The following is a 19,777-nucleotide window of genomic DNA, read 5'->3' on the forward strand; positions in this document are numbered from 1 at the left end:
AATGATATCTCGAGTTTTATATATATATATATATATATATATATATAAGAAGGTGTTGACTAGTTGGTCTAGAAGGGATTTTTTTTTTCTTCTAACTTGGAGTAGAAAAAGAGTGTTTAGGGTTTCTCCATTACACGTCAATGAGAGGTGTTTCTCCACCCCTCGGTGGTTTAGGGAGAGAGTAAGGAGTCCTTGAGTTGGAAGACCTAAATCATGGATATACGTGTTAGTGGTGAATCAAATAAAAATTAGTTTGCGCCCCTTTTTCCCTTGCTATTTATTGAAATGCCTTTAATTTTTATTTATTTATTTAATGTACTATGGATGACAATATTTATAATCATAAAATTATCTCTTGCTTTTAGATATCTATGTTTCATGTTAATTTTATTGTGTAGTATTTGATCCCTTCAACATCATTACAAGCAATCATACACATTTTAATTTCTCATGTTGATCTTGTTTTTCTATAAAAAATTCATCTTACTGATTTTTATATTTTGCTATATTATCTCAAAATTTTAAAAATTATTTTAAAAATCAACTATGTCAAAAACACCCCATCTTGGGTGTTACCAGACACTTTAATATTTAGTAAACATCTAAAGACACATCATACTCATCTTTTAATAAATAATTCAATATGGGAGGATGTTAGCCAAGATTGTGTTGGAACTTGTAATATATGTCATCTAAAATATAGGTAACTTTCTATTAATAATTGTTAATTTTAAGTCAATTAGTAATTAAGTTTCATAGAATGTTGAATGCAATAGAAAACAACCAAGGTTTGGGGTCAAAGAAGTCAAAATCCAAAATTTGAAAAATTCTTTGTGGGCTTCACAATACCAGGATAGTCGAGGTTTGGCATTGAGCTCTCAAGTTTTTGGACAAAAAATTGGGGTTGGGCATTTGCTACGGCACCGGGGAAATGCCACCCCAGTGTCGGGTGGTTGGTGATAGTAGTTTTTAAATAATAAAAAAAAATCTAAAATCATTTTACTAAAAGAATTTTGCCCAGTCATTATCGAAGAAGAAGAGAGGAGGAGGAGGAGGAGGGGGGGAGGAGGAAGGAGGAGGGAGAGAGAGGGATTCAGGGGTCAAAGTTTCCTAATTCGTCCGTCAAGTTAGTTTGGATATTATAAATTTTCAGTTAGACTCCTACCCCTCTATGTGATTTCAATTGTAGGAAGTTTATTAAAATATATGAAAAAATGCGTTTTAAGAAGTTTTCACTATGTGATTTTTAATATGTATTGCACTCCTTTATTATGAACATTTTAATTATATGAAATTGAGTTTTCAATGGTTGATTTTTCCTACACAAATTTATGAATATATTGTCGAATTGAGGCTTTCTTGACACATGCAATTGTTATTTAAAAGTCTTAAAATGTTTATTTGAATGTTCCTTTGAAGTTAAAAATTAAAAGGGGAAAGTTCAACGAGTACTTTGTTTTATAAGTAATGTGGCTTTTATTGTCAATTCTTGCTTTTTTTTAATATCTAAATTGGATATATAAATTAATCATTTTTACATTACACATGCATTCAACATTTCATGGCATTAGAGATATTCTAAAATATGGGAAAACACTCTCTCTTTTAAGTTATAAGAGCATTGAATGTACTCTTTTAGCCTAGTCTTCCTGATACAAATGAGGGAGGGATTCTAGCCTAATTTGCTGAAAGCAGGTGTTGGAGGTTAAGTAAATACTCTTATGGCCCCATTTCCCTGATGTAGATGTTGGAGGGATTCTGACCCCACTTGTTATATGCAGGTGTGGGAATGGTAAAGGGAGACATAAGTGAAAGTGGAGCCAGAAACTGACATCGGGATATATGCATTACAATTATTACATTTTATAATTTAATATTTTAATTAATTAAATTTATGAAATATTATGAAATAAGCATTACTAAGCTCCAAATCTCTATATGAATTCTATAGAGAAATGAAATTGAAAGTGATATGCAAGTGAACCTCCGAAAATATGTATTTTGTATGGCATTTAGAGACTTTTATGGAAGTGGTTATGTGGTTTTGAAAGTATAAGTGTTAGCTCTGAGATCATTTATATATTGCAACTCCAGTAAATTCAGATTTTGTTTATATTGTAGTTATTTCATAAATCTTTATGTTTTATTTTAATTGAATGCTCTTAATTTTTTGTATTTGATATTGATACATGTGAGTGAAGGAGGGAGTCTACTGAGGTAGTTGAGTTTACTATGTTGCTTTAAATATTTTTGGCAAAGGGAAGGGTCTGATAGAGTAGATCAATCCTAGAGAAGAATTCTTTGAGTTTAGAGTATAAGGTGTTGATTTTGTAATCTAGTTTTTATTTATTCCCATGTATAGAGTTGAAAGTTTTCTGGATTATGTTTTTATGTTTTGATGAAATGAAAGTTGATTATACTGCATTTATATTTGTGCGAAATGTAGTATCTCTGGTTGGGTTTGCTTGGATCAGGTAATTACTTATAGGATTAAGTAAGTTTAATTCTTCCATTATATCCTAAGGCTTCACAAGACTATTGACCATTAAGTGATAAACATATTCCCTAATGGTCGTAAACAGTAGTTTTAAAAGTGGCTAACTCCATAGCATGTAAAAGTCATTTGATGTAATTAATATAACCAAACTTTTCTTTCACGTGATCATTCATCTTCACGACATGAGTTATAGAAGAGATTGCAAACATAATTGCAAAGATAATTGTATTTTATCACCACCAAATCAATGGCTAGAGCCTAGATAGAGGTTCTCAAACCAAACCTGCTAAGTTACCTCATTGGGGATCATCCCCAAAAATGAGATGAAGTGCTAAGTTAAACGAATTTGTTTACTATTCAATGATTAATTCATTGACAAGAAAGAGAACATTCACCATAGTATACACAAAGCAACCAAATCACAATGCGGATGTTGTAATCCTTCCAAGAGCGCATATCAAAGTTGTAGCTAATGTGATTCAAGATTTTGAATCCTTGCCATAAGATATCAAAGATCATCTTACTGTGAGCTAAGATCACTACAAGTAGGTCATTTGATTTATATAGATGGAAAAAAATTTCAAAATTCATTTGAGCTATTAGCATTCTAGTTATTATTCTGACATTGTTAGTATCACATGTTCCAACCTTTTACTTTAATGATTTAATGCAAGCCACTAATGGGGATATTAATAATATCATAACAATTTACTATATAATATTAACTACTATCATAACTATTAGAACACACTTTACTATGTATATCATTGTTAATTGCTATTCAAAACAGCTTTGAACAAAGATCTAATCGATTTTAAACCATCATCGCAAAATATTTTAAGATGTTTCAAATATAGCTCAAATGTTATCGAAGATGCATGAAATATATTCTAGCCATTTTTGAACAACATTTGAACCCCGCACAAATATATTTCAAACAAAGTTTAAATAGCATTCTATAGAATGCTCCTTGAATAATCAACAAACCTTAATAAATCATATGTATAACTTGCTAGAAATATATTATGCAGTAAATAACAAGTGGTAGAAACTTTTAATTTTTTTTAAAATACATAATAAATATATATTTCTCCTGCTTTCAGTTGGCTAATTTATGAGGAGCGTGACTAAAATCAAAATAAGCAAAGGGAGAAAATTAGAGAATATTTAGTTAAATGAGATAATACGAAAAATTATTTTTGATATCTGGAATACATAAAATAATTTTCTTTATACATTACTAACTAAAGTTATATATATATATATATATATACACACACACACAATTAATAAACAAAAAACATGCAATAAATACCCAGTAATGTTATCTTGACAGTTTATCAAAAATATTTTTTATTACAATTTAATTCTGAATGCACACTCGACAAAAATAAGTTTCCTTCAAGTTCACACAAAGTTAAATTCGTATACAATCAATACATAGTAAATATTTAGTTGATATGTAGTAAATACACATTAAATACACAAAAAGTTATTTAAGAGATACATAATAAAAAAGTTGTTCCTTACATAGTTAATACATAGTGAAAACTCACATTCGATCAATAACATAACAACGGACTAAAATAACTTACGTTATTATAACGAATGAAGAATGTATGAATTATTACAATGAATTTTCTAATTTAACAATCAATCATTACAAATAAATTTAAATTGTTGCTCTAAAGCAATGATATACATCATCATCCTTCTATACTTAAGCCTTGGCTGATTTATATTTTATGAATTCCTCACATAAGCATTCATGCATGCTTGAGAAATTTATTTGTTTTGAAGGTGAAGACATTTCTGTTTAGGCATAATAACAAATTGTATTTGCCTTCACGACATATTATCTGTTGAAAAAATTAAGCATAACAAAACATATATTGTCTTATAAATTTGTAATGAAAAGCAATTAGTAGGTAAGTTAAATCTTACTCTTATGCTTCTTTTTCTTTTTCCCAGTTCCCCTTCAACCTTGCATTAGAGATGCTATTAGGCTTACACTTTACTGAATCTTTCAATTTTGCAATGTCGCCCTGTGTATTGCCTTGAAACTTGTGGTTATTTCTCTTGCCATCAAGAATCAAGTCGATATTTTTGGCAATATCCATCATTGTAGCAAATATATATTTTTCAGCCTTCTCATTCCCTTGGGCTCATGTGCTTATTTGATATGTAAATCTGCTTAGATGATTTTAGAATATTAATCCACTGCCAACTTCAGATATCTTTCATGTACCTATGAATATGCGGCATGCATTGATATTTTTCTAGCTTTTGCTACCATCTTAGTAGAAAGTATTTCTCAGGGATATTCACAATATCTAACAGCCTCAAAACTCTCATGTAATGTGAATATAGTAAACCCATTGTCTTAAACTTCTCACTGGTGCATTGGATGCTATCATCTTTTGCATCAAAATGAACAACCTAATTGGTTGTCCGATCCTTATTCTTTGTGCTTTTGATAAAAAACTTTGAAGAATCATTTGAGGCATACTCTATACTCATTCCAATAACACCATATAAAAATTCATCCTAAAACATGAATAAAGCATTCTAGAGTAAAATCGAGCGGCTTGCTTTAATATTGTTTTACTACAGCAGATTGATTGCATTTATAATTTTTATAATGCTTATTTTGGCACCATATTGTCATCACCTTTTATAGGCCCAAAAAATAACCAATTATTAAACTTGTTGACTTTGAAATGTCATGTTCCACATTATTAGTAGACTCGATAAGTTGTGTGGATAGAATGCTCAGGCTAAACAGTTATTATTGAATGTTGTTGTTCACTTATTTCTTATTCTATAAAGCTCCTCCAACCAACCATTACTATGAACGAGACGGTGAAGACTTTTTCGGAAAAAAAAAACCTTTGGGCCGGATAGGTCAGACTGAGAAGAGAAAAATAAAATATGAATTTCATATTCAAAATTCATATTTCACGATTTGAATAGAGTCTATACACTGAGCTACGTTCGAACTCGGCACTTGTAAATCACACTACTTGATTTTACATGAGCTACGCCCAAATTTCACATGTAATAATTTCTTCCAACTCACCTCATCTCTTGGATCCACCAAGCCTTACTCAAGGGGAGGGCTTGGTATTACCTCCTTCCAATCCCTTAGATTTCTGCCTACAACCGTGGTACCATTTTAAGGCTATACAATCTTGACTCCCCTCTTTCTAGATGGTTAAAAATCATATATTCTTCCCCTTGGAAGCCTTTCCCTTGTCACAGTTCCAATTTTTGGAAGAGCATTTTTTCCACTGCTGTTCATTTTTAAAGCAATTTCAAATTTCATGTTTCATCTAATAGCCCCATTGCTATTTATTGGGACCATTGGTGCTTGAACGATATTATCTCCGATAGGTTTCCAAATTCTGAAGTTAATTTTCCTGCCAATGTTGATGTTACTCTTGCTAAATGGATAATTGGAGACTCTTGGTCACTTCCTGGCTCTCTTAGTCAACTTGTTAAAGACTTCATTCATTATATTCCTATTGTCGATTGCTGCTCCATACACATCACCTGGGATAATGATGAGAATGCTTCTTCCAAGAATTTCTATAATGAGTTTTTCATTTCTAACCTTTAAGAGGATTGGTCACAATTGGTTTGGCATAAAAAACACTCACTTAGATACTTTGTTTTTAGTTGGATGGCCCTCTTTGATGGCCTTAAAACTGCTGATACCTTGCGTGCTAAAAATATTGACATTGGGGATATTTCTTGCCCTCTTTGTCACAGTCATGTTGAGAATACAACTCACTTAATGTTTGAATGTGATTACTCTTTCCAAATCATTACTAGGCTTATTCCCCATTCAACAAGTTCTTTTTGAGACCCAATATTGCTCAAGCCCTACAGTTCATTGACGAGCTTTCTATTAACAGGGAGTTTAAGTATGAGATACTTCTTATTTTTAATGTTGCTGTCTGTTTCCTATGGATTGAACGTAACAGTAGGAAATTCAATGGGAAAGCTGCTTGTGCCATCACTTTAGCTAAGAAAATCTCTAGAGTTATTTACCTGGAACTTGACAATTGGAAATGGGGCAAATTGATAAAAGAGAAACTTATGCTGTCTTACAACTAGCTGTTATGAGCTCTCTACCTTTTCTATGTTCCTTTGGTTGTCGGGTTCTGGTATGGTTTCCTACATTTGATTTTATTTGGCTGGCTAGCTCTTCTCTGGTTGCCAGCATTTGGTTTTATTTCTCCAATGCTTACGAGTTTTTGGGTTGCCGTGTTTTCGGGATGCTGCTATTTTGTCATACTAGAGGTGTATATGGTTGCTATTGGTGCCTGTTGATTTTTTATTTGACTACCTTTGGTTTGATTGGGTTGCAGGCGACATCCCTTGTTGCCCAACCTGATATGGCTGCTGGAGGTGTTACTTGGTATTTGCTCCGGCATGTGCTATTGTTGTCGTTGAGTTCTCGTTGCTCAAGTTCTATTCTGGAAGGTTATTTTTTGGGTTGTGGACAATGATGACACCTGTTTTGTCCTTTTGGATGATCTTGGGCAACCAAAAGAGAGTTTTTAATTACTTTCATGATCGTATCTACTAGTTTTGAGTCCCGACAAGACAAGATTTATGTCTGTTTTGAAATTCGCCTTTTTTCTTGAGTTATATTTTTTGTTTTATCATTTTGTCTTAGCCTTTTTTTATTGGTTAAGTTTTGTTATATCATCGTAATCTTTTGTTCTTTTTATAAAATGTGCTAAGTCCTCAAATTTTTCCCAAAGAAAAAAAAAATTCTGATTATTTGAATTATATAATTTGCATCCGGCTCCTAACAGCCAGGCGTCACCGTCCGACTCCTAGTGCACGTCCCGAGGTACGGTGACCCGCGGTTTCCTAACGCTTCTCTAGCGTCCCCGCTTCCTCTAGTTCCCATTCCGTGCTCTCGCCAGTGCCAACAGAGAATACCAATCTACGTCCTTTCTGGCTACGCCATGTCTCCCGCATCTCCTTCTCTCCCATCTTCTGGTTCTCTCTGATACCCTTCTCACCTCCTTTCTCTCTTGCAATCTTAATTTCTGATTTTAGGGTTTCTTTTATCCGATCTCACTCTTAACTGGATTTTGATCCATTATCCGCCCCCAACTGCAGATTCTCAGCTTAACTGGAGGAAGCGGAAACGGGAGTGCAACCTGAAGCGCCAGCAGAAGCCCCGCATTGGTGAGGAGGAAGAGGAAGAACATGTGGCTGCAGTGGCTAACGATGATGAGGCGGATGACGACTACCGGTACTCCCCCGCTTCAGACCGGAACACTGACAGTGCTGTACTCCTGCGTCAAAGCGAGGTCTTCTCCGACGGCGCCCAGCGGATCAGCGACTTTCCTGCTGTCGTGCGCCGCACTATCCGCCGGCCCCATCCATCTGTTGTCTCCATTGTGGATGCGGAACGGCAACATTTCTCCGGCCCCTCAGCTGGCAACGAGGGTGCGGTTGGCCTTCCTTTCCTTGAGAATATCTCCCACGGTCAGCTGCAGTCCCTCTCTTCTGTCCTCCCCGACCACCCCTCTCTTCAGCCACCGGACGTTGACAAGCCCTCGTCATATGTTTGCACGCCTCCTCCTCTCATGGAAGGAAAAGGTCTCATGAAGCCATTCGGGACCAATCAAATCATTTTTCTTCCAATGCACTCTGGTTAGTTTGTTCCTGCTTTATCAGATTCTACCCTTCTTCTTGTATTGTTTTGTAGCCTGATGATAATTTGCCCCTTGGAGAACCTAAGATTGGTTTTCTCTAAGCACGGTTCACCGGCTAGAGAGGCAAGTGATACCGCACTTCTTCTCTGGGAAGTCTGCAGAACACACGGCAGAGAAGTACGTTGCTTTAAGAAACAAGATAATTGCGAAGTATATGGAGAATCCTGGCCGGAGGCTTTCGTATGCAGATTGCCAGGGGCTTGTAGCTAACAACGAGCTATATGATCTCAGCCGGATTGTGAGGTTCCTGGACCATTGGGGGATAATCAATTATCTCTCTTCTTCATCAGTTCATCGTGGGCTTAGGATGGCTGGTTCACTTCTTAAGGAGGATGCTAATGGAGAGCTCATTGTACACACCTCACCATTGAGATCCATTGATAGCTTGATTTTGTTTGATAGGCCTAAATGTAGTCTCAGACTAGATGATATAGCCCTTTTGTCAACGTCTTCATCTTCTAAGGATTCAGCTTTTCATTTGGGTGATTTGGATGTTAGAATTAGAGAAAGATTATCTGAGCATTCATGCAGCTACTGCTCCCGGCCACTGCCTAATTTTTTCTACCAATCCCAAAAGGAGGTCAGTTTTATAATTTCCTTATAATATTATGTATGCATTAGTTTTGGATTGAAAAGAAAAGTATGCTGTCATGTTTTTGCGATGGAAAGCATGCTTTGTAAAATGTTTCTTATTCATATTGCTTCAAAAAATTTTAACATGCTATACAACTGCTTGCTTTATTTTTAATTTAAAGTTTTCTGTCCTTTGATGGTAAATCTCTCATTTATTCTTTGGTATATGTTATGTGTACGGTAAAGGATTATTCATCTAGTGATCTTGGCTTACAAGTTATGCTTACATGTCATCTTATGAAAAGAAAAAAGAAAGTCCCATTTTCAAATAGTTAATCGTTGCTTCTATTCATTATTGTTATTAATTCACTGAAAGTAAAGCTTTTCTATCTGATAAACTTTATCTGTCAGGAAAGAAAAAAAAAAGAGAAATTACTGACTTCAACAGCTTAAAATGTGAAATTGATTGAGGCAGTGCCATTTATGTGTAAACTAATACTTAACCTCATTCGCTTCTTTTCAGCAAATTAGTTTGGCCTCATTAGGAAATATGCTTACCCTTATATTTTTTCACTTATTAAGCTCATATTTATCTTTTTCCATGCATGTTGAACTATCCTAATTGGCTTCATCCATTATTATTATTATATTTACTTATCATTCATTTCTCTCGGTGTTTCTACTGTGTTGTGACTGATAATCTTATATCTATTATTGTGATTAGCTTCTAATTTTTATGTTGCAAATGAATTTGTCGGCCCTCAGTAATTCTTTTTTAATGGCATGTATCAGCATGGTTTTGAAATGGGCTTTGTTTTTATGAAATTTAAAAGTGGCAGTGTTGCCAGCCCACGAAGCATTGCTTAAAATTTTAATTTCATATACAATTTGTATTTAAATTTAATTTAACTTTTTATTTGATCTATTGATTTCATTTTTTGAATTTTAAATTACAATTTCATAACTTAATTTATATTTAATTTCATAACATATGATAATAAGATTATGGAATTAAATTTCTATTTCTATTTAGACATATTGTCTTGATCTAAACAATTTTCAATTTTTATTTTCTAAATAGGATGCAAACACTCCTATTTTTGGACATGTTGTGGAATTATTTTTTCTCCAATTAATTGTTTATTATCTTAAGCGTCTATCTTAGAAAAAGTTAAAAGATTTTCTTTGTCATACACAAGTGGTCCACATTGTGTGAGTGGAATTATGAACACACAAATTGGTCATACTAGAGGCCTTAATTTATTTGAGTAAATCAAGTTTGATTAATGTGATGCTTTCAGTCCTTTAACATGGAACATGTCAACCATTTCTTCAGCTACTTCTCTAATATGTTGATTTGATGTTATAAAAACTTAAGGCAATATGCTTCTTTCTCAAATACCATCTTCTTACGATTGGATCACTATATGCTTATATAAAGGTGGCAAAAGTGATCATTCATTTATTATTTATAATTCCATGATTTTATTGGTGATTTTCCAAGCTATGCAAGTATATGCCGGTTGTATGTGATTTCGAATTTTATATGATGGTTGACTTGTTCACCATTTGTTTTAGTGTGCACCTTGGCTTAAAATATCCACAAATGAGACACCTTGAAATTTTAATAAATGAAGGATTGAGTTTTTCAAACATGAAGTTTGAGTATAAATATATGGTTCAATTTCATCTAGAATCCTTGTTCATATTGATCTAGCGTTTGGCTTAAGAATAAGGAAGCATGTAATAGTAATATCAAAAGTTCTCATAAAATCTCTATTATTACTAATTTTCCTTTCTAGAAACCATCATCAGGAGAATTTACAAAATAATTTGAATTGTATGTCCGAAGATTTCTATGATAATGTTTAATTGAGCTGCTTGGAACTTTCATTTTAATGAAAGTTAAATAGTTGAAGGTAATTTGCTTTATTTGAATTTCAAACTTCTTTTCATACTTTCATTTTGGTCAGCCATGTTTAATTTACTTTGTTTTATTGTTATTACTTTTCTTGAATCGTCACATATTTGGAGTATGGTGTATTTCAAGTTTTGCTTTTGTAGCAACTATTGTGGCAATAAAATGAAAAGATGCCAATGTATTTGAATATCCGTGCTATAAAATTTGGTTGCTACAATAGATTTAAATCCATGCTTAAGATTTATTTCTCGTATGAATGCAACAATGTATTAGAAACATGAGGGGTTGATGCTGCATAAATTCTTAGAGATAATGGGTTTAGGAATAGTAGAACAAAGGTAGAGGGCATAATATGTTATTTTAGTGGATGCTAAATTGAAAGTTAATACTCTCGGAAGATAGGCAGTACAAATATGTAATAAGTTTAAGGACATTTGATGCATTTTTAAAATTAATTGATCCAGAATTGAGGACACAACTTGAAATTATCTTGTAAAAAATGAAAATAACGTGCAATTTTACTAAGTGAATTAGAGAATCTTCGGAAGATTTATATGTTAACTTTTATTAAGTGCAACTGGGTATATTTTTTTAGTATAATGAAGTTAAAGAATAACTAATACTAAAGTCGAGTGTGGTTGAATGAAAATAATAAGATGGATGTGCTCTCAACCTATCAAGTAAAGACAGAAAAATTATTTTATTCACGGGATGGTAAAAGTATTGAACATAACGTAGTGAAACTTTGACTTGAATTATTTGAGCATGTACTACGGAACAGAGAGATGAACAATGAAGCAAATATATAACATCGAAAGGAGTAAAAATGAAAAGGAGTAGACTTAAAGTAGCATTGCTTCAAGTGGTACAAAAATAAAACAAATTATAACAAGCACACTTGTAGCATTCAATAAGAATTTTTTGAGCATGTACTCTATCTAGTTGCTCTCATCTGCAAATTAAATACTTTCTCCAAAGAATAATCTACAATTTTTTTTTAGATTCATATTCCTTTATTCTAAATGGTCATTTAATGACGGTAACATCATCAGTTTGAGCTAAAGGAGATGAGGAAGGATGTGAAATATGAATACTTGGTAGTGGTATCTCGTTAGGAAGAGTTTTTCTAATCCTTTGCTCAGCTTCATTAACTTTTTTATACAATTCAATCAACTGTGAAAAACCTTTTTTGGGGCAAATTTTAATCTCATGACCAACAATTCTTAACAAATGAGCTTGCTTTAACTCTAGAGTGTGATCCTTTATAGATAACATTGCAGTAATTACATTTGAATACAATATTATCACCACCTTTAGAAGATTTTTTTTTTTTAAAATTTTTGTTATATGACTTCACAAAGGATTATTGTCCTCAATGTCGGGCTCTATTGAACCATCACCACGCCCAATTCCGTCACCACTAGATCTCATTATATAAAAAATGAATTGAAGGATTAGCATAAATTGTAGGCTCAAATGTTAGTGCTCCAAATACAATGCAAAATCTAAATAGTCAATAGCTTTAGAGAAGGGCACAATTAAATTTTTAACAACAATAACATAAGCATATTTGGATTATTTAGATGAAGAATTGAACATTAAGTTAGCATTGTATTGTTAAGAGGAAGTACAACCTAGACTAGAAAATCTTCTGATGTAAACAACTAGGAGTTACTTGAGAAATTAAATGAATAATTGATCAAAACTTGCTAATATAAAATTATTGTTTGCAATAAAGGAAGCTTTCAGAATTCAAAACATTCAACTTGATTAGGCAAAGAAGCGCTCTTGAGATTAACCAAACAATTCAATCAAAATCCAATGATGAAATTAAATGCTACATGCACATAACAAAATCCACCACTTAATAATGAGGGGTTCACCTTGAGTACCTTCTCACTCAATCACTCTTGAGCTTTAGCGGAGGATGACGAACCATACAAGGAAGGAGATTATCACTAGGAAGATGGAGCTGAAGACCTTCATTGATGGAGAGGTAGCCGACAGTGGAGGAGGTGGTGGGTGATCGACGATTATCCAATGGACCAGACGAATGTGCTCTTCAATAGACCGTGTAAGCTGGTATAGGATGCAGTCGATGCCAAAGTACACGTCAAAGAACTGAGATCCAATAATATCCGTCCTTCCTTGCTCGTCAAAAATAAATCCGCGGTCGATCTCAGTATCGGCCATACATGCTTGCCTTGAAGGGTGGGTGTAGAGAAGTAGGGAAGAGGGGAGGAGACGATAAGGATTAAGGAGGAGGAAGAGGGCTGGTAGTTTGGGTGATGGGGAGGCTGGCGGCTTGTGGGAGAAAGGGAGGGATTAGGATGAGGTTAGGGAATTTTGTTTAAGTGGAAATTAATTTAAGGTTTAAGTGAAATTGGAGGAAAATTGGATTTGAAATTAAGTTCAAATTCAAGTAGGGTTTAGGGCTTGAATAGGAAAATAATTTAGAAGCCCATTAAAGGGGGGGGCTGGCGACATCAAGAGAGAGGAGGGAGGGATTGGGGAGGAGTTGAATACTTTCCAAACAAGCTATGACAAATTAGGAGGGAGAATAATTAAATCCTCTCTAAATTAAATCTTGATTGGATTCAAATTTGAAAACTTTCCTTATTTAGAATTTGTAAATATGGAAATTTTTTTGAAATTCAAATTTGAATTTCAAAATATTCTAACTCCTTCCTTTATTGCTTAAGCTAATTTAGGGAGTCATTATGATGATTGGAATCTCCATAATGACTTGGGACACTGATGGGGCCGGCAGTCAAGGAGGCAGAGGGTGGGCTTGGTGTCGGGTTGGGTGGCTTGGGTGGCCAAGGGCTAGGCCAGCGGATGGGGGTTTTGGGAGGGGAATTGGATTGTATCTAAGGGAGGTATGTTGGTTGAGGGATGATGGTAGAAGAATGAAAAGAAGCCGATGGGTGATAACGAAGATAGAATAGAGAACATAGAAGAAGACCACGAGCCACAGACTCTTCCGGTGATTGGTGGGTATTGCGCTTGCCCACACGTTGGGCTCTCTCTCTTCCCTCTAGTGTACTCACAAGAAGAAGAAGACAAAATTAAATTTTATTGAATCATTCATCATCCTCTTACAATATATGAGGCATCTATATATAGGTCTAAAATAAAAATAAAGAAAAAACTCAAATGCCCCTTAGGCTACAACTCAAATAAACTCAAGTAAAAGGGTACAATCAAAACTAGCAAATAAATATAACATAATACATGAATGCATCTAAAATAAAGATTGTGAATCGTAGCTGTCGATCTACGATTCCTACGCCGATAAACTTGTCGATAACGTCTGTCGATGCCCTCATCATTCTCCCCAGGTGGGAGAAAACTCGACCCTGTTGAGTGAGTGTCCCTAGAGCTCTCATACAACTCTAGGAGATCTGGATTTAGACTCTGTAGCTCCTCTTGATCAACCCATGTGTCCTCTGTCGCCGGGGTCCCTTTCCAGTGAACTAAGTATCTTCGACGTCCCCCTTCTTTCGTGGAAATGATCTCATCATCCAATGTGGCTTCTATCTTCTCCGCATTGGGTAAGTGAGGACAATTGGGGAGTGGAGGTAGGCTAGGGATCTCACCAGGTAGGGTCACACAAGGCTCATTAGCAAGTGGATTATTGGGGTTAAATTCTGGTCCCTCGAATGTTACTAGATCTTCTATATTAAATGTAAGATTAATCTTAAAACCTTTGGGGAGGTCCAACACATAAGCATTACTGTTTATCTTTGAAATTATTTTAAAAGGTCTGGCGCTTCTCGCATGCAACTTCTTTGCGGATCCTGGAGGAAAACGCTTCGGACGGATTCGCACCATCACAAAGTCTCAAACTTCGAACTCTTTAAATCTTCTTTTAAGATTAGCAATAAGTTTATAATTGGCATTGTTTTGTTCAATTTTTAGCCGTGTGCTATGTGCTATAGCTTCACGGGGAACTTTGTGCTGTGGTGCACCATTCGCCATTGACAAGTATGATAAACCCTGTTCCTTCTCTATCTTGCTTTAATGAAATTTCATAGAAGAAGTGAACAAAATAGAAGTAAGTTTGTTACCTTCGTTGCAAGCTCTTGTCATGATTTTCGATCTGAAAAGTATGTCATATTCAAAGGAGGTGAAGAAGCTGTCTTGAGTGACACTTTTAAAACTCTACTTCACGTGAAGCAGGTGAAGCATGCGAAGTCATAATAGCAACAAACTAAATAAAGAGAAACCCTGGGTGTGTGTTGGGAACAAGCTTAACACTAGGTGTTGCTCGCATGTTGGAGATGGTCTTGATGCTTAGATGCTGCTTACATGCTGAAGACGAGCTTAATGTTGAAATACTACACTGTTGCTCGCATGTTGGAGATGTGCTTAATGCTGAGGATTGACAAAGAACTCTTGCACAACCCTCTATCTTGAGGCCTATTCGTTCCAAATCGAGTTCACATGTGTGGATGGTAGGTTAATTATTATATATATATATATTCCTAAATTAAATTTATAGTCTGAGGCAGCGCCTTAAAATACTTCTATGCGCACACCTCATATGAAAAAGGTGTAAGCCTCACCAGAATTGATGAGGCTTATGCCTCAAGATGCCCATTGTGCCGCTCAAATCGATGCGTGCCTCAATTGGCTTTTTAAACCATGCCTACAACAATCCAAATCATTGAAGGAAAATTCCAAAATTGCATATTCCAGCTATCTCGAACTCAATTTTATTTAGAAACTATGCTACAATTGACATTGCCTCCATCAATATACAGAGACTACACTTTTTCAACTTTATTAATAACTATTTCTCTAGTTAATCTTCCTTTTCTTGCTTCATTAATCTTAGCTAGCATTATATGCAAATGCATAAAGCGTGACCAATTAAAAGAATTAACATGGTTTATGTCACCATTGCCGAGAATAAAGGTTTGATTACATGTTAATTATTATATGTTATTAAGTTAGTCTTGATTATATGTATGTTGCTAAGTTGATTACCTACTAAGGTTTAAGCAAATGCACCTTTTTGAACAAAACGCATACAATGAAAGTAATGCATTATACAAAAAGATGTGAGATTACTATCATATGTGATACAAAGAAATATAGAAAATCAACTTACGCATAATAAAACAAAAGGAGCAATCAGAGTGATTAAAGAATATATATTACTCATTGAAAGTACTTGCTAGAGCTATCAAGTAATTGAGGTTTGCAAATATCTTGACAACTTTAAAACTTGTAGATAAATTTATTATAAATAGATAACACATAGTACGTGTGATTTAAAAAGGTATTCGAGGCACCCATCTCGAGGCTCATCTGACCATAAGGCTCCTCTTAAGCTCTTTGAGGCTAATGATTTTTTAGTTAGAGCGAGGCTTAATGCCTTTTTCATTCAAGGCATATGTGTTGAGGTTATATGCCTTGATGCCCATGAGGTAAAATGCCTCAAATTAATATTTACTTTAAAAATGCACTTTCAAGTTATATACAAGAGGGTTTTTTAGTATAGATTTATTTGGAAATAGAGAGTTTTAAGTTTTTAGGTTATTTTTTATTTTTAAATGATTTTTCTTTTCCTTTATTTTTATCAGATTGCTTTCATTTTCGTTTAAGTTTATTTTTTTTATATTTTAAATTTTTTTTTTCATTTTCTTTTTAATAGATTTTATTTTCTTTTTTTTTTAATTTAACTTTTAGTTTATTTTTAATGTTTCTTTTATTTTATTTGTTACTATTTTTATTATTTTTTATTTTTTTTTCTTTTCCTTTTGTTTTATTGGTTTGTTTTTATTTTATTTTAAGCTTTTGATTTTTAATTTTCCTTTAACTATGCTGTGATAATTTTTGACATATTTATGAATTTTCTTTAGTTTTATATTTTTAATTTTTTAGTTTGAGATTAACACCTACTACCACAATGAGATTTGTATGTTGTATCGATTAGAAAAACACCTAGGTTCGGTTCTTTTCAAACTTTGATACTGCCACAATAAAATAATCAAAATAATTATAATTGCCCAAATATCACTATAACCTTGTACAATTATAGAAATATTTTGCCCCTCATTTTTTAAAAAAAGCATACTATTTTTAATTCCAAATCATATAAGTATAGTATATTGTAATGCAAGATGTCATAGGATCTAGACTTCACTAATGTAGACATAGGATGAGACGAAAAGAAACAAACAAAAGACCACACAATTTGCTTCTTCCTAGCTTTGAGTGTAGGCAAAGATTAGTTTCTATTAGTACAAAATACAACAACTCAATGTTCATTCCAAATGATTATTTAGAACCCAATGTTCATTCCAAATAATTATTTAGAAGTTGTGAATATCTAAAATTCTACAAAAATGTGAGAACCAACATAAGATTTCCATAACAATTAAGATTCATACTATAAAATGGAACTCTTTTATTTAACAAATGTGACAACACTTAATCACTCACACAAAACAATCACCAAACAATTTATAAGAAAGAATAAGGAAAAACATCCCAATAGGAATATATAGGCTTCATCCCGGAACAAGGAGAATTGTCACCTAGAAGTTGTCTTGTAGAATTGTGAAGCACTCAAATAATTAACATCTAACAATTGTATTGAGCGAAATTTGAAATTTTATCTCTTTGAATTGTAACATAGATATTAGTTCGCTTCAATTTGTTACATAATTGAGAGAAAGGTAGATGACCCAATGTTTTTGTAAAAGTATAATCAACTTATTCTGAATTACCGGCATTTGCCTGCTACTTTTAAACTGTAAAAAAGTTACAATCTTCTTAAAAAAACATCTTGCATGATTTAATAATCATCATTAATATGCTTGGTTTTTTCAAGGAACATAGGGTTGTGATCATTTAGATGGTAGCTTATTGTTATAGTGCAAAATCTAACTTGTATTAGGAAAATCAAATGCCACGTAAAAGGAGTCTTTTCTCGCATAATTTCACATGTTTAATTGATCATAACTCTGTAATCAACCTTATTATTAGATATGGCTTTGTATCATGTGCCATATTTTTTTTCATGCCCCATTTTCACCCTCTTCTAGGCAAGTATGAGCATAATAGAAGTGGACAATATGGACAAACATAATTCTGATCACATTGATCCTGATTTAACTTGTTAAGATCGAATGAATGAAAATACTTTGGCTTGATCGTCTAAATATATAATTGACATTTAATAATTGTAATGAAGATTGAAATGGAAGTGCACATAATCAAATCATCGAGTTAATTACAGAGCTTCTAATAAAACTTTCAAAATAAATTTTAATATGCCCAATATTTTTAATTTATATTATTATCATCTATATAATTTTTGAATTTATACATCTAAAAACATTGATTTATGGAGCAAAATATATCACATGTTCCTTATTCCTCGTGCCCTTTTTTTTCTAGAAATATAGCATCCAATGAGCTATAAGTTCAGCGAGATAAATGATTTAAACATAAAGTCAAATTATAAGGAAAGGACAAAATGCTTTGCTGATTGTATGAGCTATAAGAAAAATTCACATTAAAATATGCATAATGAGCTCAATGCAGTAGATGTTAATTCAGTACAGGAGTTATGAATTACTATATGAAAAATCAAACTAGAAATAACTAGTATAGCTATTCATTGAACCTGAACATGACATGAATTCCTTATTTTCATCATTTTATTTGATTTTAATAGTCATTACTTTAGAAATGTCATATCATGCTTATAGGCTTCAACTCTTGTGTGTTAGTTTCCCCTTAATGGTTGAGTTAACCAACTCTCTAGTATCATGGGTTAGGAAATTTTTTAATTATCCTGATAAAGGTTGGGCTAACAAACTTCCCATTATCAAAAGTTAGGATTTTTTTTTTCATTCATCTTTTCTTGATAAAGGTTGGGCCAACCAATTTTTTAGTATAATGAATCATCACTTCCTACCAAGGTCATCAAAGTTAGCCCACTTAACTCATATGATATGAATTTTCATTGAATCATTAAATTTAATTCTCGTTATTTTAATCTTTGAATATCTCACCGGATAAATCATGTCCTCCTCACAGCTTATGTTCTTATTTCTCTCCCTTGGAAGCCTCAATCTTTTTTAAATAATCTCAAAATGTTTTTCTCTCATTCAATTGTTTTATTTCCTACAATATGAATTGAAATTGATGTGTTGGAAAAATCCATAAATTCTTTTCCTCCTTGCATGACACCACCCATTGCAAATGTCGTGGCCTCCTTATAATTGCACAACTCCGCCTCCTCCATGTAGGACACCGCTGCCTGCAAAAGGTGCCTCGTCCTCCTCACATGCCACCTCATCTAATCTTTAAATAAATAAATGTATTGACAGAAAATTTTGCTATTGAATTTATTTTGGGTAATTCAGATTTTTATCTATTAGATTTTTACAATATTTGTGTATTTCTCCATTTTCTTCTTTTTAAAAGATCCGAGAAAGTTGTTTCCCTACTATCCACATTCCGTTCTATATTATTTTTCAGAGATGTTTTGTTTTCTTATATAATTGCATTTTTCTTGAAATAAGTTCAAGCTTTGTTCCAAAGAATGCGAAACATTTAAAATTTAGTTTAATTCTTACTTTTAGAGCTAACTAATAGTCTGATAGGAAAAAAAAATATTTAACTTTATAATTCTGATAAACTGACTTTTTAGTTTAATTCTAACTGAGTTGTAAATTCGAATGAATTTTAATAGATGTTGTATAATCTGATAGGAAATAGTTTTTTATATCAATTGAATTTAAAAATAAGACAATATCAGTTGTGTTAAATCACAAACCATTTCATCTTTTCAAACAAAATGATTCTGGTTTTAGTATTTGTTTGGGTTGATTACTATTTGTGGTAATGTAGTTTATCTTAAGCGTGAGAGATAAAAAATCAAATTTAATAAGGTATGCAATATAAAATTGATAGATTTTTAGCTATGTTGATGCGGATATCCGAAGGAAGATATTTATAGGAAGAGTCGAAGATCGACAGTCGGGATCACTCCATTTTATTTTAGTTTATTAATTGTATTTT

At 33.1% G+C, this 19,777-nt stretch overlaps 1 protein-coding gene across 1 annotated transcript in view; it reads left to right on the forward strand.

The window, feature by feature from the left end:
- The first annotated feature begins 7,386 nt into the window (after nucleotides 1–7,386).
- LOC110098636 (SWI/SNF complex subunit SWI3C-like) overlaps nucleotides 7,387–19,777 on the forward strand; it is a 32,883-nt gene continuing 20,492 nt past the window's right edge. The window contains exons 1-3 of the mRNA XM_020825522.2: nucleotides 7,387–7,513; nucleotides 7,637–8,176; nucleotides 8,265–8,818. Coding sequence (XP_020681181.1) covers nucleotides 7,480–7,513; nucleotides 7,637–8,176; nucleotides 8,265–8,818 — 1,128 coding nt within the window. The 5' untranslated portion in view covers nucleotides 7,387–7,479. The remainder of the gene's footprint in view (nucleotides 7,514–7,636; nucleotides 8,177–8,264; nucleotides 8,819–19,777) is intronic.

Source organism: Dendrobium catenatum, unplaced genomic scaffold, assembly GCF_001605985.2.
Source record: "Dendrobium catenatum unplaced genomic scaffold, ASM160598v2 fragScaff_scaffold_1089, whole genome shotgun sequence".
In the NCBI taxonomy this organism is placed as follows: domain Eukaryota; kingdom Viridiplantae; phylum Streptophyta; class Magnoliopsida; order Asparagales; family Orchidaceae; genus Dendrobium; species Dendrobium catenatum.